The 25067-nt window shown below is 37.5% G+C and overlaps 1 protein-coding gene across 3 annotated transcripts in view; it reads right to left on the minus strand.

Moving 5' to 3' along the window:
- Window positions 1-25067, minus strand: part of SCAF8 (SR-related CTD associated factor 8) — a 101445-nt gene that overhangs the window by 75541 nt on the left and 837 nt on the right. For all 3 annotated transcript variants that reach the window (XM_068938651.1, XM_068938650.1, XM_068938648.1), the window contains exons 2-3: window positions 3282-3365; window positions 1265-1309 (exon numbers count right to left, since the gene is read on the minus strand). In XM_068938651.1, the coding sequence (XP_068794752.1) occupies window positions 1265-1309; window positions 3282-3365 (129 nt within the window). The remainder of the gene's footprint in view (window positions 1-1264; window positions 1310-3281; window positions 3366-25067) is intronic.

The following is a 25067-nucleotide window of genomic DNA, read 5'->3' on the forward strand; positions in this document are numbered from 1 at the left end:
TATTTTCATCCTCCTATGCCTACCTATAGGAGTAAACATGGACCAGAGGATACTGGTCCCTTTTGTCAGATGCGGAAAGAAGTCAAAGGCAATGCTCCATAAGATAACTATTTGACAAGACACTGGTAGTGTATGCTACAAAGTTTTCACTAACTCCACAAAACATGTGTGTGACACACAACTTATCTCACCCTTTCCACATAAGACTTAATCTTCTATTAGCTAAATACTTCATTCATGAACTGCTTTCAGACAGTGAAAACACCATGCTGAGGCTGAACCCCGTTCACACTATCCAGCCACTGCCAAAAGATATCACAACATACACTGAGTACCAAGGAATAATATTTAAGGAGGACGACTGGTTAATAACATAGAGCAATCTAGACTGATTAGTATACTGGAGAACTGAATGGAGAATGCATCTGAAACTGTAACTTTAAGAGACTAATTCCTCCAGCTTGCTTGAGGAAATAAAGAGGCAATTTGACCACAATTTATTGCTATTTACAAAAGGAGAAGAAATACATTACAAAAGTGATCAACTGAGCAATCCAGCACAATGCAGACGAGGAGACAATAGTCACAAGTTGGAATCCATACATTTCTAATTGGAAGTAAAATGCAGTTTTACCCGAGAACAATAAACTGTTGGAAGAAAACGAAGTACAATACAATTCTCTGCTGTTCAGAATCTTTAACTTAATACCACATCTTCCCAAAAAGTCAAGCCAGCCTAGCCATAATTTTTTTGGTTTTAAGTTACTGGCAGGAATCACTGACTGAAACCCTATATCTCATGTTACACAAATGATGGGACTGGTTGATCAGCTTCCCTTCAGCTTTAAAATTATAGAAAAACCTGCCAGAAAAGCAAAAGCAACTGTCGTTTGCCAAACCACTTTCAATTTTTTTGCTGTTAGCTGTTTACATGGACTACATTTTAATTGACAGCCTATTTCAACATTAAATGAATACAGACAGAGAAATAGTCCCAAGACGGTATCAATAGTCATTCAGACCAAAGTATATCACCAGTGCAAAAGGAGCACAAACTATTTGTCTTTATGCATCATGGGTTATGATCAGCTGAACTGATTACTAGCAAAAAATTGAATGTTATTAAAAACTGAAATAGCTAATGTGTAATAAAAATATTAATCTACACAAGTACCTAAAACATGACAGTCTTAAATATTCTGCATAATATGAAACAGGGAGTTTTTCTGTGCGCTGACTCTGTGAGCATCTGTGAGTTACTTACCTTTTGAATGAATTTCTCAACACTCTGTACCACATGTTTGTAGAACTGGAAAATAAAAAGAGCATTTCAATAAAGAAGAACATGTGAAAATGCATATGCTCGCTCAAGTAATGCAATAATTATAGCAAACTCAGAATTAGAAACTCTATTTATTAACCAGTGATTCAATACCTACAGCTGAATATACCGTTTTCCTTACAATATTTAACAGCATAAAGAAAACTAAACCTCAGTTGTTCTTGTTATCTGGTTTTTTTTTAAACTGGATTTTTTTAAACGGGTGCTTGTTTAGTGGGAAGTATGAGAAGAATGTAATTACTCCTTCAAAAATCTATGGTTATCCTACTGTACATGACTGAAGATGTTAGTAAGCATATAATTCCACCATATTTTATTTATTTTCCAAGTTCACTTTAATAACCTAAAAAATGAGTATAGGAGGATCACATCCACTAAATACTTCAGAATCTTTTTTTAATCTTACACATCATTGCAATAGTGATAAAGCTCTATATAATTAAATGTTGTTATTGAAATGATAAAAATGGAAGCATGAGCTACATTCTTCCATTACCTCATAAAGTGCACTGAAACGCAAACCTCTCAAATGTAGCGAGTGAGCAAACGCAGCAGCTACTTTATATTCTATTTTCTCCTGACTGTTGCATACGGTGGTCGTTGTTTGGTGTGCAGTAACAAAAAGGAACTATTGCTTGGTATACATGACACTTGGAGTAGGCTCCACACACATTTAGAAAAGATTTTAATTTCTGTGAAATAAAATATGTCAATCCCAAATTCAAGTTACTGGATACTTTCATTTCCTGGTACATCATTCTAGCATTAAATATTCTAAGGAAAACAGCACAGTCAGGAAGATTAGGTACTGGACTGACAGCCACAAGTTAATATCTGGAAGATCAGAATTACAACTTACATGACTTTGGCAGGTTATGATGTCTCTGAGGTTCACTTTACTCAACCATAAAATAAATAATGAAACTTTTTTTTAAACCTAAACATTTCAAGACTTCCAAGTGAAATATATGATATAATATTTTGGTATTATTTAATCATTTACTTCATAGAATCATTTGTTACTATTTTGTCTGAAAAGGTTTAAGTATTTTCATTACATCACAACCCACAGACTACTTAGCATAGACTTCTCTTATTTAACAAACCCAATGAATTTCACTCTGCTGTGATCGCCTGCTATTTCTCTGAACTACATAAAATACCAATATGGATGCCATTAATCTGAAAACATCTCTGCATCCTCAGCAGAGCAATGCAGATAGGAAAAGCATAAATTAATGGCTTTTTTGCTTTTATTCTTTCCTCTTTTTCATCTATCCTGCTTTCACTGAGTTCCCATTTGTTTTAATGGTTAACACTAATGGCATACGTCTTTTCTTCCCTGTTCTTCAGTGCTGTTTTCTGCTGCTTCACTGCTGTTCACCAATTAATTTTATTTTGTGGTAAGATAATTCTTTAATTAGTACACTAATGTTAAAATTTAGATCAATTTGCATCCAAGCAACATTAAAAATAAAATCTATGAACAATGCACGTGAAAAGGTACACTAGGAATTTATGAAAATTAAATAAAATTTTAACAATTGTATTAATCCAAAAGGCATATATATATCTTATGTTTTCTGAAAATACAAAGAAAATCCTTCGTAGTATTATATTTATATTTGTTCTTGGGCAACTTTAGTTTCCCTTTTATATAAATTAAAAAAAAAAAAAAAATCTCTCTTTCAGGTCTGATCCAAGAACCAATTTGGGATAATTCCTTCTCACATATGACAGCCAGTAAATAAAGTCAAACAATACATTAAGCTCTCTGTTGCACCTGTGCAAATCCATCACTATCTCATCTGATCATAACTTGGAAACTGTACACAGAAGAAGGAGGAAAAAAGTTCAGTAGCAAATTGTTTAAGCTATGCAGTTATACGGAGAGATGAGAAATGGAAAAGAAATGAAAATTTGTTAGCTGATTTCTTACCTTTATAGCCTTGATTGCTGCCTTGGTGATCTGTGTCATTTTAGCTTTGGAAATAGGTGGCTTGTAATCATTTAGCGAGTACAACTGAGGGGAAAAAAAAAGAAGTAATTCATCAGATGTATATTCTGCAATTATAAAGCAGTACAAAAATGCAATATTTGTCACAAGAAAATACTACTTTTCATTTGTACCTGGTTTTAATGATATATACCAGCAATTACATACACCAGAAAAGGCATCCCCCTAAAAGGCCCAATAAAATACAATGTAACATGCAAAATGCTTAAAACATAACAGGTTTTTCTTTGCAATGGTCGCTGTATACCTAGATTTACTAACACCAAACACAGCAGACAGCTGCAGGTGGAGTTACAGAGGTAATACATGCAACACACAAACATGGTGGCTTTCATTAAGATTTCTTTCTAGGGCAAAATCTTACAGTAGAATACATGATGACCTTTATGCAAGCGTAACAAACTTTTAACCAAATACTTATGTTACCCGCCATCATCTGCCTGCAGAACCCAATCTTTTTAGTAAACAAAAAACTCCAGCCTAGTGAGAATGGAACATGTAATAATTCTGCCACTTGAAAGAGCAGATTTGGAAAATATAGACTTACTTCATTCACTGTAGTTAAGACAATTAATGTATTAGAAGCCGTACAAACGCTTAAACAAGGATTCGTTTGGGTTCTTAGTTATAATATAGTTACATAACTTCATTAGTATCTAACCAACAAAAGAGCCACAATACATAAGTAGTGGAGTTGTGCATCAACTTTTCCCCATGATGCAACAGTAACTTTATTCCTTTTATTTGAACACACATCTTCCTGACAGAAGCAAACCAGAATGGCAGATTTTCATCAGACATTTGCTACATACTGAGAACTGTACATAAACTAACTTTATAGCTATGACTGATAAGTCTTTCCTTCCCACAAAATGAGTCTGGAATCCATACTCCAAGGCTACTTATTTGCTGTGAAAACCTCAGGTTATTCACAGTATATGGCTTTGAAAAAACACTGCTCTTTACTCCTTCAACGCTGCATGTTATGAAACACAGGACTGCCCAACATTTTGCTACTTTCATATGCAAAATCCCCAGATACAAAATGCCAAATCAGTTTTAAGGCTCTTGACTTAACTTGCATTATATTTTTGTTTACAAAACATATGTTTAAAAGCTTGAAAATAGAGCCCTGATACCAGAATGCCCATCCATACAAAATCTAAGACCTCTTTCATAAAGTCAGGAAAATTTGGCGTTTTTCCATAAAATGGTCACTGTAACAAAAACAAAATCACAAACAACCCTCCCCCTCCACGCGCTTTAATCCTTTAACTTCCAGAAATTCAACTATAGGTGAACAGCTAGCAAAGAAAACATCACTCAGAATGGTTTACATTTAACAAAGTAACATGCAACAGTAAACAGGATCACACAGTGGAAAGGATTTGACAAATCTTAAATATAGGCCATGCTCCCCAAGCCACTTATAATAATTTATTGCTCTGAAGTTAACAAGAAGAGATTCTTCAGCTGTATTTTGAGTTCCCAAGAGATAAGGATTTGTTCTCACTGCAAACGTGAAATGCTTTTTCTGTACTCTCCTGTCAAAAAAGGTTTTAACTAAAAAACGCTGCACAGCTGTCAAAGTCAAGCTGAGAAAAAGTTAGGTTTGTCCAAGCATAAATATCAGTCTTTTTAGGTTCAAAGGATCTCCATTAAAACACAGAAATTCTTATTACCAGTTCACAGCTAAACATCCACTTTAAAAAAAAACTATTATCACCTCTCATTTTACAGGGTGCTAATCACTGTTGCAAAATATTTTGAAGTGCGTGGGTGCTTCCTACACAACAAAAAGCAATAGCCTTTTTTGCAATTTTGCAACATTTAACATAACATTTGCTTTTGGATAAATTAAGAATTGTTGCAGTTCCATTTATAAAATTAAAACATTTGACATCTCTTAAAACTTCCTCACTGAATCTTTTAGTATTGAACAGAACTAAACTAGGCAGAGATATGAATCCAGATTATAGCTTAATTCAAAACAAAGGGGGCCAAAACCCAGCTTTCCTGAACACAGAGATACGCTAACGTGCACAAATGCTTCCCTAAACACCATCTGATAGCACACACGTTCTGGGCTCTACCTTCACCAAATTCATACATCGTGCTTATGAAGTCAACCAGGGATCCCATTCCACTTGCTCTGCTTGCACTGCTAGGCTGGTTAGGCAGAGAAGCGAGGCTTCGTTGGCCCTCTAGGAAAGAAACCCAGGGTTTGTGTCCAGCACACATGAAAACTCTTTACGACAATAGACATTTAAAAGATATCTGACATTCTTCAAATGTAGTTAAAACAAAACAACTGCAATTTATTCACGATTATAATGTATGAAAGTAAAGAGTTAAAAACATATATATTATTTTTATTTTTAAGAACTTTTGTTGATCTTCTAGTTCATTTTTCTTGTACGCCTCTTGTACAACCGCTTACCCAAAACAGCTTGCTAGAACTTAGCTCACTGGTAGCAGACAATCACTTGCCCTCGCATCAGAAAAGCTTTTAAGAAAATTAGAAAAAAAAAAAGCCAAGGTGACTAAATAGCAAAGTCAGTGAAGCCGTCTGAAATAAAGGGGCATCTCAGAAAATCAGTAGTGCCCAAATGAGGAAAATAAAAAGTGACTATAAACTCTAGGAGGTTACATGTAAAAAATAAAGCAACCAAGTTTGAGAAACAACCAAGAAGAGGCATAACAATAAGCCCTTTTCAAGATACAGAAGGAACAGAGGGCTCCTACAGGGCCAAAAGATAATCAGCATATAAAGGATGACAAAGCCCCCTACCCTGCTTTTAGATTTATTCACTGAGGACAAACTGTGGAGACTTCCCATACCAAAATCTTCCTGAAGTGTGTTTATAAGAGGCTACAAAACAAATTCACAAAGTGAAAAATAATGAACTTCCAAAACTAAATTCTGAAGGAATTCAAGAATGAAATAACCACTAACTCTGATTTGTGAATTCTCACTTAAAATACTCCCAATCGCGTAGCACCAAAATACAAGAAAACATGAATTTCTGAGAAGGGCTCAAGAAGAGACTTGAGAAACAGATCTGTCAAGTTTGATGCTTGCACCAGAAAAAATTACAGAAATTACTTGAAAGAATAGAATTAGCAGGCACACAGATAACTCCACACTGTTGCTGTAAGGGAAAGCCATATCTCAGTCTACTGAAATTCTTTCAAAGGTTCAGTGAGGACACAGACAAGAGAAATCACTGATATAGTCAACCTGGAGTACCAAAAGGCACTAAATAAAAATAATAAAAAAGGCATGACAAATAACCTGAGAAAATACTTTTTAAAGACAGGAGACAAACAATTTGAACAAACAGTCATTTTGTTTACAGTAAAGCTAAGTCCCAGCGCACACTCCCAGAGCATCTGTGCTGTTCTATATATTCTGGAGAGGCAAGATAGCCTGACTATCAAAAGCTGCAAGAGAACGTAAGCGATACTAACAAGCAGTGAACATCGGCTTTGAAGCTAACTGTTGCTATTCAGAAATGAGATCTGCTGATACAAGAGACATTTCTTTGAAAGAATCAGCTCAATAGTAAACCAGAAAAATCTCAATAGCAGTAAAAATAGCAAATAGAACCGTATGACCAAAACACTATTAAGGTCGCTGTATTAACCTACAGCACACTCTCATTTTGAATACTGTTCAAATTTCCACCTTCCCTTCCAGTCTCCAAGATTCACAGGAAATCATTAGGGATAAGAAAAACCACAGAGCAGCTTCTAAGCGAAGAACTAGGACTCTTCAACCTGCAGATTACTGAGGGGATGGCCAACGTCTATAAAGTCCTGAGTAACGGAGAAGGTCCACTGGGGATGATGAGGGTGAGGAGTGCCCCAAGGCGGGAAGAAGGCAGAGTCAAGCAAATGAGGGTGGTTCCAGGTTTCCAAGTTTGTATTCCTCAGAATTCCACACCTCGGAGGGACGCTTTGGCGTGCCTTAGAGCAATGTGATTCACCTTTAAATCGTTATTACCACCATGGTAAATCTTTGCCCAGATACCATAATGAGACACGCCCATTCTTTTAAACAACTGTGTAAAACACAGTTAATCTGTATGCTAGTATAAAACACAGCTCTCAGTTCAAAAAGAACTTAATCGAATGAAGTTTGAGCCTTATCACATCAGGCAGCTGCATTTTTTTCCAAAGTGGAAATATAGTTCATTTAAGAGGGTCAAAGGTGAAATGCTGTAAACTTCAAACGGCAGATAACCCTGGAAGTTTTCAGATTTTTTGAAATATATTAACTACATTACTCTCTTCTTCCAGCTTGTACTGTAAAGGAACACATACACACAAATCATCATGCAAACTTCAAAAAAACGTGCTTTACAGTTGAGATGCTATACAATTTGGTGTGTTTTGAAGAGACTCTACCTAATTCCATTCACTAGTCATTTATTTACTTTCCTGGATAAACATGAACACCTCCCGAATGCTTCCCTGGAAAGAAAAAAAAATTGATCAGTATTTCTTTAAGCACCTGATCACTATGAACAGACATCTGACTACTAACCAAACCAGTTTCCTCTAGTTATTTTCTTAAGTTCACAGCTGGAAGGACTTGCATAGTTGAAGCGACTGCATCAGTTTTTTACGGCAAACATCAGTATGTACAGAAACTCGCTTTTAAAATCTGAGGCACTGCTGTAGTGAATGCCTCAATCTGGGGTCTCCTTGTTGAAAAGCGTTCTAAGGGAATAAAAATTGCTCTGAGAACATGGTACATCTATCAACAGTTGATGACATAAACACATATCTGTTCAAAAATCTAATTCAAAAACCACCTTGCATGTTGTAAGATCAATTTCTTTCTCCTACTCATTCAGTATCGATTTTGCACCAGAACTAAAAAGAATAAGCCAATCCATACAAAATTAATAACCGTTTCCCAGCTATTTTAGAATCTGCTAGGAAAAAAACATATGTTTTGATATTTTCCTGTAAAACAGAGCTGCTACAAACACTTGTGTATTCACCCAAGATTCATTCTGATATAAAGGCTCTCCTGAGCGAAGCAAATATAACATTTGGGAGAATGCTGTTCCGCCCCCCCCCCCCTTTACTTCAGTAAGACCAACTGACTTGAATAAATTAAAAAGTTAAAATCTAATTAAAGACTACAAAAATCCCTGACAAAATTATGCAAAGCTTTGTTTTGTACCATCCATTCTTGAACTACCGCACACTGTTCAAAAAACTAAAGGTGAGACTTTCCCCCTTTGAAGGTAGATGGCATCATCATTCATGAAATTCACTGAGCCACAGAGGGAAAACAGTGTATCTGATCTTGAAGGAAAAAAAAACAATGTCTTCTGAAGACCATAAATGTTAAAAGACGAACACTAAACTTCTGCACAGATTTGCTGGAGGAAAAAAATGTCTAACACAATCAGAGTCGAGTCATGAGGAGTTTCACCATGCTGGTGAAAGAGAAACCATTTCCAAACTGTTGGAACAGTTTTTGAAAAATAAGCGTTAAAGAATCAAGTCATAAAGAACATTAAGTGCAGTTTTCCCATACTACATTTTGGGAACAATTTTATTTTTCTCCATGACATAAAGCATAGCAATAATAAAGACAATACTTCCATGTTACTGTAAGAAGTGCCAGTTATTTTTCAACTCAGTGCACTTGTAATACAACTATCCATTTGTTTGTAGCATCCATGAAAATATACTGTTCTGTCAGTTTATTCTGGAAAGTTGTGGACAAGAGAGTGAACTGCCTACCTCAGGTATTCTGGATGGCTGAACATTCTCACCTCCAAATACAATGTAAACAAAATTGGAAACTACAGAATAAAAATGAGAATTAATCTTCTAAAGAAAACACTGGACCAATTTTCAACAAGTTTGGGGAGAGAGGGGAGATTTGTTTTACTGCTTGGCTGTACAATGACTCCATCTAGCCATGCCTCAGGCACATCACCATTTTGATAACTAGGTGGAGGACTGTCAGTAAAACCTTTGATAAAAGTATTCATATTTCATTAAACACCGAATATAAATTACAGGAAATTTTAAAGGCTTGAACCTGAATGGCACTTCAGGGACAAAGTGAGTCTGTAAAGATACACTTATCACCACATCTTAATCTGTCTCAATGAAAGCAATTCCTAGGGTAATGATCTTGCAAGATAAGAATCAGATGCCAGCCACACGGCCATAAGCACACACCAGCTTGTAAGGGTGGATTTTTATTTTGATTTTTTTTTTGTAAGACTGCTTCTCAATCTGTTTTGTTACTGTCTGAATGGTATAAAAAAAGTATTTTCCTACAACTCTCTACTTCATAACCTCTTACCCTAACTCAGCTGTACAGAAACATAACAGACAGACACAGAAGGTCAAACCTGCATCATGCCTCCAGCAGTACTCAGGGGCTCCTCCCCAGTCTCTTGAGTAGACTGTGTGTCAGCCAACCAGGCCACCTCTAAATCATGCCCCAAAAACCACCCCAAATCAACTGTGCTCCACCCCTCCAACTCGTTGGCCTGTATAACATTAAAACATTAAGTAACAGGATATACTGCCATAGGAGGGTGAAAAACCCCAGCAAGGGTAACTTACACTGTTAACCAATCCCACTGCTCAGCAGGAGTGTAAGTACAAAAATCCTCAATGAGGGATTTGAACCACAGAGGCTCACATGTTCTCATCGGATACTGACTCAAAGCAGTCTTACAGTGAAAGGCAGACCCTAGAGCATATAAATATCAAGCATGCCAGGTTCCTTTGCCAGGTCCTAGAGCACCTCTTGATACTCCACATACACTCTCCGTTCCCTCTTTTATTTACCCTCCGCATCCAAGGAAACCCTCACCAAGTCACAGGATGTTCTTGTTGACCATGTTAACCTTCACCCGACCCAAGCCAACTTGGCCATTTTGAATGCCAGGAGGAGCAGGAACCTTGACAAGACACCTGGCAACCGCAAGACACTTTCAAGCTCCTTGTCTAATCATGCCTCTGAGCAGAGCATCGCCAGCCACCCCTTCAAGAAGCGGTGGTTACTGTCAGGGCTGCTCTGCTCTGTCCCTCCCTGGTTCCCTCTTTTTCCTATATTTATTTCAATTTTTAACCCTCTTCTCCCATCTCATGATAATAACTTATTTTTACCTCCTCTTGTTTGTGTGTGTGTGTTTTCTTTCTTTACCATTCCTCCCTTTCTTTGAGCTAGGGAATGGTGAAAAAGATGTTACTTAGCACAGAGAAAACCAACAGGAACAGCATCTAATAGCTGATGTTGACAGAAGGTAGTACACAGTTACCCTTTTAATGATACTTTCCCTGTATATTCTGTAGGCCACCAATAACCCAGAGCTCAGTGATTCTTGAACCAGAGTTCTGTTCTAGCCTGAAAAGAGTACTAATATTTTGTTATTCTAACATAGGCCTATTCCATTACTTTGACTGTCCTTTTTGCCCCTCTTGTACATGCAGTTCTGCCAGTACAATCTTGGGAGGTGGAAACTAGACTCAGTGGCACAAGATAAAGGTATAACAGCAGTATAACAGATCTCTATTTCTCCCGGAATTCTACTTGCTCTTTTGACTACTGCTGAACTTTGAACAGACATTTTCATTTCAATTGTAAGATCTTATTAATTATCAAATGATGTCATCTCAGAGTCCATCATTGTGTATATAAAGCAAGGATTGCCTTCTTCATCCGCATCTCCCCAGTCTGCATTACTGTACATTTAGCTTGATTAAACTGCAATCTGTAATCTACAACTCAGTCAGCACAGCAAGGTTCCTCCGCAATCCGTCATGGCTGGCTGTCCTTCCACTGCCACTATGTTCAATAACATAATACCGTCAAACTTTTTTGCCTCATTATTACCCCTTTTCCACACCGTTTATGAATGCACTGAAATGCATCTATCTCCAGTCCAGACTCCTACAGGATTCCATCATGGAAAAAGATAATTTATTTCTACATATGGACTTTTCCCCCACCTCTCGTTCTAGCCGTCATCTTTACACTCAAGAAGAACTTACTCCACAGCAACTCAGCTTCTTTTTAAACTTTGGGGGATGGATCTTGTCAATTATCTTTCGGAAATCCAAGTAAATAGTATCAACTGGTTCTCCCATGTCCACATACCTGCTGATACTTTCAAAGAGCTCTAATACATACGTGACATATTATTTTCCTTCATAAAATCAATTTCTCCTCATTTTATCATATCCATCTGTGTACTTTTTCAAACAAATTCAAATTCTACTACTCACTTCTCATGACTTCCATCTCTTCTGTTCTTACACCAGTCAAAAAGATCTTTATAAGATTTAGTTTTTACTACCATATCCTAAAACAAGTCTTTCTCCCGCACCGCCCTCTCCATTCCAGGCAACCCATATTACCCAGAAATAGATTAAATTCTGCTCAATGGAATTTTGTACACATTTCTTGGACAATGGAAAAAGTCTCAGTTCCTCACAGATGTCCTTCAGAAATAACAGTCTGCAAGTGCAACTAATTACACAGAATCTACTACATAAATCTAGATTCAGGTATCATATCCTTGAAATATCATATCCTCCTGCAGGGATGCGACAAGGAAGGCTAAGGCCCAGTTGGAATTAAATCTGGCAAGGGATGTCAAGGACAACAAGAAGGCCTTCTTCAAATACATCAATAGCAAAAGGAAGACTAGGGAAAACGTGGGCCTGCTGCTGAATGGGGTGGGTGCCCTGGTGACAAAGGATACAGAGAAGGCAGAGTTATTGAATGCTGCCTTTGCTTCCGTCTTCACTGCTAAGGCCAGTCCTGAGGAATTCCAGACCTTGGAGACAAGAGAGGAAGGCTGGAGAAAGGAAGACTCTCCCTTGGTTGAGAAGGATAGGGTTAGAGATCATTTGTCCAAACTTGACATCCACAAATCCATGGGCCCCAATGGGATGCACCCACGAGTGCTGAGGGAGCTGGCGGATGTTATCGCTAGGCCACTCTCCATCACCTTTGAAAGGTCCTGGAGATCAGGAGAGGTGCCTGAGGACTGGAAGAAAGCCAATGTCACTCCAGCCTTCAGAAAGGGCAAGAAGGAGGAGCCAGGAAACTACAGGCCTCTCAGCCTCACCTCCATCCCTGGAAAGCTGATGGAACAGCTCCTCCTGGAGGTCCTCACTAAGCATGTGGAGGACAGGAAGGTGATCAGGAGTAGTCAGCATGGATTCACCCAAGGGGAAATCATGCTTGACCAATCTGATAGCCTTCTCTGACGGAATGACTGGCTGGGTAGATGAGGGCAGAGCAGTGGATGTTGTCTCCCTGGACTTCCGCAAGGCTTTTGACACTGTCTCCCATCACATCCTCATAAGTAAACTCAGGAAGTGTGGGTTAGATGAGTGGACGGTGAGGAGGATTGAGAACTGGCTGGATGGCCGAGCTCAGAGGGTTGTGGTCAGTGGCACAGAGTCAAGCTGGAGGCCTGTGGCTAGCAGTGTCCCCCAGGGGTCAGTCCTGGGTCCAGTCTTGTTCAATATATTCATCAATGACCTGGAGGAAGGGACAGAGTGCACCCTCAGCAAGTTTGCTGATGATACTGAACTGGGGGGAGAGGCTAACACACCAGAAGACTGTGCTGCCATCCAGAGGGACCTGGACAGGCTGGAGAGCTGGGCGGAGAGGAACCTCCTGAAGTTCAACAAAGGCAAGTGCAAGGTCCTGCACCTAGGCAGGAATAATCCCAGCCTCCAGTACAGGCTGGGGGTTGACCTGCTGGAAAGTAGCTCTGCCGAGAAGGACCTGGGAGTGCTGGTGGACAACAAGTTAAGCATGAGGCAGCAGTGTGCCCTTGTGGCCAAGAAGGCCAATGGGATCCCGGGGTGCGTTAGGCAGAGTGTTGCCAGCAGGTGGAGGGAGGTGATCCTGCCCCTCTCCTCAGCCCTGGGGAGGCCTCACCTCGAGTTCTGTGTCCAGTTCCGGGCTCCCCAGTACAAGAGAGACATGGCACTACTGGAGAGAGTCCAGTGGAGGGCTACAAAGATGATTAGAGGACTGGAGCACCTCTCCTATGAAGAAAGACTGCAAGAGCTGGGCCTGTTCAGCCTGGAGAAGAGAAGATTGAGAGGCGATCTCATCAACATGTACAAGTATCTGCAGGGGGAGTGTCAAGAGGATGAGGCCAGACTCTTCTCCGTGGTGCCCAACGACAGGACAAGAGGCAACGGGCAGAAACCGAACCACAGGAAGTTCCACCTAAACCTGAGAAAAAACTTCTTCACTGTGAGGGTGAGAGAGCATTGGAACAGGTTGGACTAAATGATCTCCAGAGGTCCCTTCCAACCTAAACGATTCTGTGATTCTGTGAAATGTGCAGTCTGGCGAATAAAATAAATTATGTTCTCAATTTTGTACTGTCCTCTATCTGATACAGCAACTTAATGATTTTTACAGTAAAAATTAATGATAATGAGAGCTAAGTTAACGAGGTAACAGCAATATTCCAGTGTATAAAGGAGTTAGGCTTAACAGCATTATTAAAATACCCTCCCTCATCATCATTTTGTACAAACTGTTGTCCTATTTCCAAATTCAGGGGAAAAAAGACAGGTTTGCTCAAAGTTTTAATGAGCTACATAAATTATACATTGAGGATGAGGGAAAGATCAGATTGATGCTATAGTTAAAGCACCAAATTTCTGCTCTGTGTTTTTATTTTAGTTCTGTTAAGAGAAATGGTCTTCCAGAGAATGATTACGGCAAGTCTGAGAACTTAACAGCCTATTTCAAAAAGTGATTGTTCGGTAATGCAAATAAGTATTTTTATTGGTAAAACTAAATTTCAAAGAGTGTTAAAAATGTTGAAAGGGAATTTTATTGTAAATATCTATAATTTACAACTCACTACAGTGAATGGAGCTAAGTCACTGTCTAAAGTTTCTCAAGTTAATACTACTCAGCACGCACACCAACTACCTAGTCTGTGCATGGTCAACTGCTTACACAGCAAGTTCTTCCACCTCCATGAGAGGCAATGGCATACTGTGCTTCTGCAAAGCCCCATATGTAATTCTGAAATCTTTCACCACTCTAATTCAACATACAAGCTGTATTTACAGTGGCATTGTGAACAGAAAATTAGAGCAAGGTATTTCTTTTATTAAAATACACACTCACAAGTAATATATCCTTTTTCACACCTCTGGTCACGGCCTACAAAGGCAAGAAAAGAATGGCAAGGGATAAGACTAATTTTGCCATAAGAAGGCCTGGAAGCTAAGAAAACCTCTGATCTCACGTGATCCAAAGGAATTGATATTCATAGAGATGACGAAGATATCTGCTGTCAGCACAATTAAGGGAATGAACATTTTGATCCTGATATTAAGGTGCCTGCTTCAGGACTCGCACCAACCTCTAAGTATGACATCATGACCTGAGCCAGTGTCAGGGCAATCAGCTACACATACCTCTACTGAGAAATCTCTATAGTTTTCTCTGCAGCTTTTGGCCCTGGCTGCTACCAGGATGCAACACTAACCAGACACCAGTAATGATGGTTCAGAAGCCAAAATAAATACTCATCAGTCACGCCTAGCACATATTAACCCAACAAATTACGTGAATTTCTTTCATGTTTCAATATCATTAGAAACAAATCCAATTGTATAAACATAAACAGTCCCTGTATTGCTTACCAAATATTTATATCTTTGCATACCACAAAGAACAAGAAAAAAGCATTGTCAGTCATTGCTTTAAAAAAAGGACAAAAATCAACAAGCTTCTATTATGTTGCATTTTATATACTCTCCTGAAATTTATTGTCTAGAAAAAAGTTACTTAGGCATTACATAAGCCCACTCCTCAGTGAACAAGAAGCTTTCTTGGTGCTGATCAGCCCCTACGAGCAATAACGCTTATTTTACCCCAAGCAGTAATCCACTGCTCCATACACTGCATAGTTTCAAACTCTGGATCAGGTGTGCAAGTAGGATGACCAGAACAGCAGATATTCCATTCCCCACAACACACCTGAGTTTGGAGTGAGAATAACGAAGAATTCTTTCTTCCAGTAATCAATGCAAGACAACACAAGATGCCAAAGCCCCCCTCCCCCCAAAAAGCATGAAAGAGGGTTACAACCCAACAGCAGCCATTTTATCAACAACTGTTTTTAAACACTGGATAACATGCCTTATACTAACACATAGACAAAATATATTTTTAAATAAATTTATATATTTATATAGTAAATTTTATGTATAACATGAAATATTATTATAATACCACATATTATATGAATATTTATATATTAATTAAAAGTCAATATGTTTGATACACATTTAATTTATATATAAAATACTTAAAAGCCACCAAGAATATGGTCTCAAAAGCTTAAGGCATTCATGTCAGTCATATTACACACCATTCTTCATAAAGGTTGGTTTGAAGAGAACATCAGAATATTCTTCTTGAGTGTATGAGTAATTGAGGAAAACAAGATAAAAAGCCAATAAGCCATTCTCTAACCAGTAATATTTTAGTCTATAATGAAGTCAGGTACTATCATCATTGTCTCTGTATAGTCTTTCACCCATCCACTTCATTTTGAGATGGAATGGACAAAATTCCATCTTACTTTTCATATGTTAGAGCCAAAAAGGCATATTAGAGCATTTACTCCAAGCTCCCAAATTCTGCTCTTCATGAGATTTTTATAAGCTACTCCATACTGATACCTTGTATTTTACTAAAACACGGCTTCCAAAAGGGTATTCAGGCTTGATTTGAAAATAAGGACAAAACAGATCTACTACTTTGATCTGTTGTTTCAAAAAAAAAAAAAAAAACCTAAAATTCCTAAGTCTGACTCTAACTCTAGGCATCATTTCTAGTAATACTGTCTTCTCTAGTGGATGAGTTTTAGTACCTGCTATTTTCTCTCTACAAGATGTAATGAAGTCATGTCTTGTGTTTCTTTTGAAGAGGGTAAACAGATAATTCTTTTAGCTACCTCCCCCCTGCAACAAGTTGCCCGTTCTGCTTTGTTTTTGTTTTTTATTTTTAAAAATTTTGGCTATTTTCAGTACTGCATGGTATTTTTAGAACTAATACACATACATAAAATTATCCTACATACTTGCTACTTCTTATATCCAAGAATCACATTAGCTCTTCCATTGTCATACAGAAAGCTCATGTTCAACTCACACCAACATGGAATTGCTTTTTTCCTATATCCTCTAAATTCTCTTTAGCTACTACTTTAAGGAAGGCTTACGAGTTCTGTAAGTATAACCTGCACTTCTTCCTCCCTGAATGTACACCCTTGTATTTGACTGCATTAAAATGGATTTTGTTTGAATGCTGCTTTGTATGAATACACCAAGAACATAACACCAGAATATAAAGAAAACACCTGGATGCAAGTCTAGTCACCTCAGCTGCAAGCAACTAAGAAACAGATGTTTAGTTCAGAATAGCCTCTACAACATTCTTTACTTGCCCCTAGCCCACTACAAGCCATAAAATATAATGCCTCTTCCTCTCCATTCTTCTCTTCTCTCATCTTGCTCCTTCATGAACTTAGGAGGTTTACTACAAGGGAACAAAAAGTTTACAAAAACCTAAGTGTACCACCTCAAATAGCTAGGCAAGATTGAGGGCTTTACCTCAGCCCCATTCAGGGCTTTACCTCAGATCTAGCCCAGATCAAAATGTCCAGATGATCCTTGAAAGTAGAAAAAAGGGGATATAAAAGGGGCATTTCACCTTCCACAATTTCTTCCATCATTACTGCCGTACTGCTGATTTTTATCACTAACATTTTATCATGATTTTATAGCTAATTCTCGATCATCAACAGGAAAACTGAGCAAGCTCAGGCAAAATGTCAATCTCCGTAAAGTCCAGGATCTAACTCACTGACTGGTCACATTTGAGAAATGCACTTTGTTCATGTTGCAAAGCCTTACTTTGGTAAAACGTGCTGCAGTATAAAGTCATGCACCTTGTAGAAGTCTAAATATAATCAAACGTCTACAACTGTGAGATACGGAATATAGGGACAATTCCTAAATGCTACGAAGATCAAAGACCTGAGCATATTTTCTGCCAACTGATTTTAGGCCACACAACAAAAGCTGTTCTGGCTTACTGATTCCAAAATGTTCTCTCCTTAGATACAGTTTAATCTACTCTCTACTCCCCCAAAAAGTCACGATTTAAACTAAATTCAAAAATATGATTTACATCAGGTTGGTTTTCTTAAACCAACATATTCATTATAGAAATGTTTCTCCTTTCCTGTTAAGTGTTCTCATTCAAGCTTCTGAAAATTAACAAGCAACTACTACTACGTATCTGGAAACCAAGCTATGAAGACTAACATGTTATCTGAAGCTGTAGTAGAGCAGATTCAGAGAATAACTATTTCTTTTGCATGAGAACCAACTTTGCTTTGCTAATATGTATAGGAGATTTAGTATTCTGAAAAACTCTAGCCTGATCAAACCTTTCTGTGGGTTTCCACCAACCTGTGTAATATATTATAAGCTCTTTGGTCTTAACCTTTGGAAAATCCAAAGACATTTAAAAATATGATTAATTCCCCTTTTTAAACTGCAATCCCATCAATATCGAAGTGTGGAGACTGTATCCTTTATCTATCCTACTAATTTCTAAATGGTCTGTCATTGAAGCTCCATAAAGCCGTGCTATGAGACCAGGTTTTTTAAACGAACAGTGCTGTAATGAGTAGTTCTCAATTTACAGTATTTTATACTTCTTTAAAGAAAAAAGAGCTACAGAATAACAGGAATGGAAGCAAAGGATGCACATCATTAATTCTGCTTCATTAGGCGAAAAGGAAAAGGTAAAAAGGAAAAGTCCAAAAGGAAAAGGCAAGAAACCCTCCAAACCAAAGAAACTCCCACCACTCAAATCTAAAAGAATTAATACGTGGAAACATTGAACTCTAGGCCAAAACACACATGGAGATGGATCTTCTGAAATATTTTTTCCAAAAATGCATGCTCTTTCAGCTACAAATTCCAATTCAACAATGTAAGACAGCCGTGTTCAGTGCCTTTCATAAAATACCTCCTGCACCTGCCATCAGCGTTCAGAAAAAGAGTATTTACTCCACTCTTACAAAACTGATAATTAAGACAGAACTTCACAATAAGCAAGGTAAAAGCCACCAAAATATGAACCCTTAATCTATCAACTGTTGCTACTTTCTCCTACTGCTCAATCACCATTTCTTGGTACTATCGTCTCCTGGATCCAAGCTCTGCCCTCTCCTCTTCTACACATCTTCTTTTCTGCTATCATTGTGAACGGGAAACAGAGCACTGTCTGCCAATCCTCATAAACCATAAAGAGCAAATGCATTAACATATTTTAACCTACGAATAAGGTCTTTTTGCCTGGAGTGCCAAGTCTTACCTTCAACATATGTATTTGATTAACTTAACCATATGCATTATATTTCCAAATGTAAAAGAAAAATATCCGTTCGCTACCTGTTTATACGATCACAAGGCTGGGGAAAAAGACAGTAAACCAGTACCAATCATTGGGAACTTTTTAAAAATCTCATACCATCAAAACCTGCACCCAGTAAAATCAGGTAAATTCTGTAGGCAAACTCTTGAAGTAAGTGGAAAGCCAATGGTAAATTGTTATATATCTGTAGCTGCCATTTTGCAGAAATGGTAGCTCACTTGTCAGAAGCATGAAAGCGCAAGGAGTGGGCTTCTTAAAAGGAATATGCGTTTATGGTGGGATAAATCTGACACAGCATCACAGCAACAATTCCCTTATTTCATCTTAGTTCCTCAAAATTTGAAGTATTCTCAAATTAAAAAAAAAAAAAATCTCAATTTCTTCAGTAGAATTGGCAAGGACAGATGAGGGCAAGAATTAGTACAGCCACAGCTGAAGCCCTGCTTACTCTTTTACAGAACACTTACTCTATAGAGTAGAAGCAGCTGTTGAGTAAGGTTAAAGAAGTACCTGGTTGATTGCTGCTGCTGTCAGTGCCCCCAGAGAAATAATGCATATTAACAGCAGAAAAATAGTTCCAAAGAAATGAAGAAAGAAAAGGAAAGAAATACACATGCAACTCACGAAAAGTTGTGATACAGGAACAATATTGCTCATTGAGTTCAAAGCCAACCTAGCCAAACTCTCAATACACACATTAACAAATAACTACATATCATTGTCCCAGGCCTTACCATGAAGTTACAGCAGTGTTTGCTGAGGTCAGGAATGCATAACCTAAAGAATGCTCAGGAGGTAAATTTCTCAGCGGCTGTCCACAGATGGACAGTGGACCTCCTCCTAACTAAAAGCCCTAATGAAAATGATCAAACATCTAGCCCATACTGTAAGGCCTACTTTCTCAAATGCTTTTGTCCTATATCTTTTTTCTATAAGAAAGCCATTTTGATTACTAGAGTCCACTCTTATAACTGCCAGAGGAAAACAGACTGCTCGTGGCAAACTCCAGTAAGACTTGTTAAGAAAATTTCAAGTAGTTTGCAAAAGATTGTCGCCCAAGGTGAAGTCTCAGGAAGTATGCGACAAGCAAAGGATCAGGAGTCAGGGAGAGTTCAGAACTGTACCTGTGTTAAACTGCAATATGAGTCACTGTTCTCTAAATGAGTAGCAAGCAGGACCAATACTCATACTTTAACTATCAAATAATGACTCAAGATCATTAGCAGAATCCAGAGATCTAAATTATCCCCCCAAGTAAATAGGGATCTAGTTTAGATCAGGTTTAAGAACTAATTTAGAGTGTGTGTATGGAAGGGAGAAGAATAATCAGTCTGTCCTATGCCACTTCACAAAGGAAACGAGGACAAATTTTTCAAAACCAGAGAGTATTGAGCAAGACACACACAAAAGAAAACCACCATTTTGGTGCTTTAACAGATCCTTGCATGGTCATGTCTGTCTAAAGGTAAAACTCAAGATTCTGCATCTGGAGAAAGGCTAAGGTCAAATCAGTCTACGAGAATGTGATATTAAAACTGTAAATATTTATTCAGTGCACATGGAAATATTTAATCAGATGAACATCAGTGTCATATTTGCTATTTCCTGACGAGAAAACTGCTTTCTTTCTCTATGCCCTTAACAAAAGGCAAATAGTTGAGAGCCAGCACAGTTTAACTCCTCCTGGGAAACAGCAAGGTAAAACATTTAAATTTCACTGGTACTGCTCTTCATATTTCTGACAGCAAAAATGAAAATAATCAATTAAATGATTAAATGAAATGATTAAGTGAAATTAATCAAGAAAGCTTCAACTGTAACATAGTTACAGAATCCTTTAAAATAGCAGAGGATGTGAAAGGAGGGTACTCTTCACCACTGAAACTAACAATGAGAGAGATGAGGAAAGAGACACAATTTCTCATTTTCTCAGCAGCTAGGAAAAAGTTCTGCAGATGCTTCAGGTGCATCAGCCAAGGTGCAACTCTATTTAGCAACTCTATGATGCTAAACTAGCATCAACTTTAGCATCAGCTGGCATTCTTTTGTGAAAAAGCTGCCTGTCTTTTAGAATACATCAGTAAAATAGAGTATTCTAAAATAAAGTATTTGATTTACCTTTTTTGTGTGCCTCTATACTCCAATGTTGCATAATTAAAATGTGGGTTATTTGCAAATGTCGCAGTTCTGAAATTGCAGTTGATTGAACTCTTCCCCATCACTAGTTAAAATATATCTAAAGAAACATCATGATAAAGGTGATGAACAGGCAATTAACTGCAAATAGAGTATACAGGCAACCACATAACCACTAAATGATCACTGACTAATAAGTAATGTCCATATCATTTATAAATTTCAGTAGTATCAGTTAACCCAAAATTAACAATGATTATTTTATTTATCACCTCCTAGCATCTTACGCGGCTCTCTCACAACCTTTCTCCACATCAAAAGCTCACTGTGACTCCGCTTTATGACGATCCATGCGAGGACAACCATTGGTAGTAACAGCTGAACCTCAGTCTAGCAATTCTGTGAAACAGTTTTAATTATGGCTCTCACACCCTAGAAGATAGTTAGACTAAAAAGACAAACTAATTTTCCATGACTTGTCCGAAGCAAACATAGCTTATGCATGTGTGTGTTTGTTTTTTACATAAATAGCATGCAAAAATAAAGTAAGGGCATCATCATAAACAGCACTGTGACCAAATGACAAATATTAAATGCACAGAAATATTGTGTTTAATTCAACTAGATCAATGCATTACTATTGGAGAGTTTTGAAAGACATAAGCATCTAAGCTGACTTTGTTCTTTAAAGGTAAATTAAATATATTTCCTTTCAAGATTCCTGTTATTTGATACTTAAAGACGTAGTTAGTATGACTAACAAAAAATTAGCTCAAATACCCAGTTTATACTGTATTTAACATCAATCTGTTATCTCAATTTTCCTTAAACTGAATTCTAATCCTATTTACATTTATTCTACATATGCGAATCAAAATAAATCCAGAAAAAGAATCACATGTGCTTTTCGAGTTAAAGAATCTGTTGGTCTCCTTTCACACCTGTCCGTATAAGTTCTTCACACAATAAAGTGAAAAATAATTTGGAAATAAAAAATTACCACTGCAAAAAGCAGAAGTACTGCAGGAAAACTTCAGGGAGTATGGCACCCAAAACAATTTTTAATTTTCAGGCACAGTACCTGAAACCAATTTTAGAATAGCTAGATTTCAAGCCAACAGTAACTCTTTAATGCTGAACCAACTCTACAACAAATACTGCATTTCAATTATATAAGTAAGTTTGCAACTAAACCATTATCATCTGAGCGCTGGAACCGTGTCAGCAGGTATACTTGCCTCTGGTCTATTTCAATTCCTTTTTAACAAAATACATTTTATAGAATGCATAAAGAACATCCTAAGATGTTTTGTTCCATCACAATCTGTTCTTTAGCTTGATGTTGTGCTTTTCAGGAAAAGCTCAGTCTGAAGTGAGACCTGGAGTAAAATGATTCTGCGACGGTTAGCATGCATGATGTCAACTACAGCAGATGACAACTGTGTAGTATGCAACTTTGGCAATTAACCCAAAAGTATATTAAATCAGCTACACAATACTGTATTGTTTTGTTCAATCATTAAGCATTTTTAATCAATTAGTAAAAAAATATCAACTATTATGTGGCAACAATACTAAGCATGTTTTATCTGTTAGCACGATTCCTTGTGTTTGAGTTCATCCTTCCTAAGACTGAAAATTTCAGGGCTATATATGACTAGGTACAACACTGACAATGCCAAGTAGCATCACTAGTTATGGAAAAACTTCTCACAAAAACAGGCATTATTTCCAGTAGTCAGAGTTCAAAGAAAAAGGCTATCACACTGGAAATATTTCTTTCTACTCAAATTAATGACAAGCCCACGTTAATCGCTTCAATGATGACTCATATAGGATAGCTATAAGACAGGATCTTGCTCAGCTTACACGTACATTTGAAGCCATACTACACAGATGGGCAGCTGTCTTTATTTTAGTTTCACTGCAGAACCCGAATACAATTCCTTCCTCGGGAAAAACAAAAACAAAAACAAAAAACAGAAGTTCCCAATCAGCAGACTTAAGTGTTTAAACGTATCTGGAATGTTGTTTCTAAACTTGTCATCTGGATTTTGCCAGTAAGTTATGTAAACTGTTGTAAAATTATTAACTGAATCCAAACCGTATAACAAAAAGTACGGTAAAAGTTTTTCTACAAATTTAGCCTAGCCCATCTGCTGCTAAATTTAATTTACATCTATTTTAAGACAAAATGCTCCAGAACAAAACTCGTACTTCATTTCTGGAGTTTAACATGATCTTAAAATAAAATATAAAAAAAGGATAAGGAATTTTAGAAGTAGAAGACAAATATTTCATAAGTTAATCATAAGTATTTAGGTACAGGACTGACTACAATCTATGGACTCATACAGCTCAGCTATTTTCTATGTTTATTTTACAGTTCTGAAATGCAACTTATATATAGGCCAGTTAAGTCAGAGATAGCCATGGCAAGTCAGGTTGAAGTCAAGTTCTACACTGGGTACAGGTGTTAGATTGGCTAGCAATTATATTTAGGATTCCCAAAACGTAGCGAGTTTTGTATCATTTACTTCCAGGATCAGGGTCCTGGTTATAAGGCATCTTTAAAATCAGCGTAGCCTAGCATTCAAATATAGAGACAGAGGTCAAAATAAAACAGAAAGAGAAGTCATAAAGATAAGTCTATTCACAGATGATGTCTATTCACGCCAGAGGAAAACAGCTGGTTAAAATATCAGTCTGATCTTCCGTATTTGCTTTTCCTGCAACTCAAAGTCTACTCTTTTTCATGCATTTCAAATAGTCAAGCCATGATTCGAAAGCTCTACTTTTTCAGTACAGCTCTCAGCTTAAATCTTCAGAATTCATTATTTTGACAGCCCCTATACCTGAGTGCTCAGAAAGTCAGTCTTAATTTTTTTTCAATATGGAACTAAAGATTTTTGCTCATACAAGTAGGTGTAAATGAGAAAAAGATTCTGAACTGCTTACTCTCTTCTTTTCTTGTGATTAGACTCTCCTTTGACCATACTCTTAAAAATACGGCACCTCGAGTTAATTAAAAAATAAAATAGAGCAAAAATAGTTTCTAGTATTTATTTGTTTTCCAGTGGTCACAGCATGATTTCTTCTACTTAAAAGTTGAAATGATGTAACATGCAATACCTGGAACTGCATAGACCACTCATGCATCAGTTATGGCTGTTCAAGCTCCTATGTTACTGGAAAGTATCTGCCCATTTTAAAAACCTATCTTATTTTAGCTTGCAGAAACAGCATGGTTAGCACATCATTCTACTACAAATCAAATTAACATTCTTTAAAAAACAAACCAGCATTGTACTACTCAAGCGATTAAAACCATGCCATTTCCATACTCGGGGTAAAGGGAGGGCAACCCGGGATCTCTAATATGTAAGCAGTCTGTAAAAGTATACATTGTAACCAGAGCTGATACTTCAGATCTGTAATATAAGCCTAGTTTTTTAAGATATACGACTTCTTATACAGAAAAATATGAATTTATTTTCCTTGTTTTCATATTAATTTTCAAATATAAGCGATATAAACTCTGGCAATGCCGAGGAATAAAACAGAGTTATGACAAGAACTATTTTGCGGTAAAAGTAACATAAACTATTGGCATAAAGAAGAAATCAAGCTGGGTATCAATATCTGAGCTATGTTCATGCACGTTTACAGGTCTTTTGTGCAATTCTCAACAGAGTGTTTTGCTGCAGCACATAAATTCTATGCAACAAGCATGGAATGTTTGCTTTTATTGTCACCACAGTAAACATACTATTTTCAATCACTAACATGAGCCTCCAGGCCTTTATATTCCCATCCTCGGATCAAAAAATAGCTTCATGAGGCATTAAAGCACACATTGTGGGTTGCAGGCTTACATTAAGCCAGAGAGGAGAAAGAGGGTGGCAGAAAAGGTGAACGATTCGGAGAAGAGAACCAGTCCCATGCCTGGGAAACCAGGAAACTCCCCTGTCGTCTAGCTCAACCTTCTCGAGCCCGCTGCGTGAAGTTGGCTAGGCATCACCAACCTCGCCGCAAGCCAGGCACTGGAAAGAGGCCTCCTCCACTTCATCGTC

The sequence above is a fragment of the Struthio camelus genome, chromosome 3 (assembly GCF_040807025.1).
Source record: "Struthio camelus isolate bStrCam1 chromosome 3, bStrCam1.hap1, whole genome shotgun sequence".
Lineage (NCBI taxonomy): Eukaryota > Metazoa > Chordata > Aves > Struthioniformes > Struthionidae > Struthio > Struthio camelus.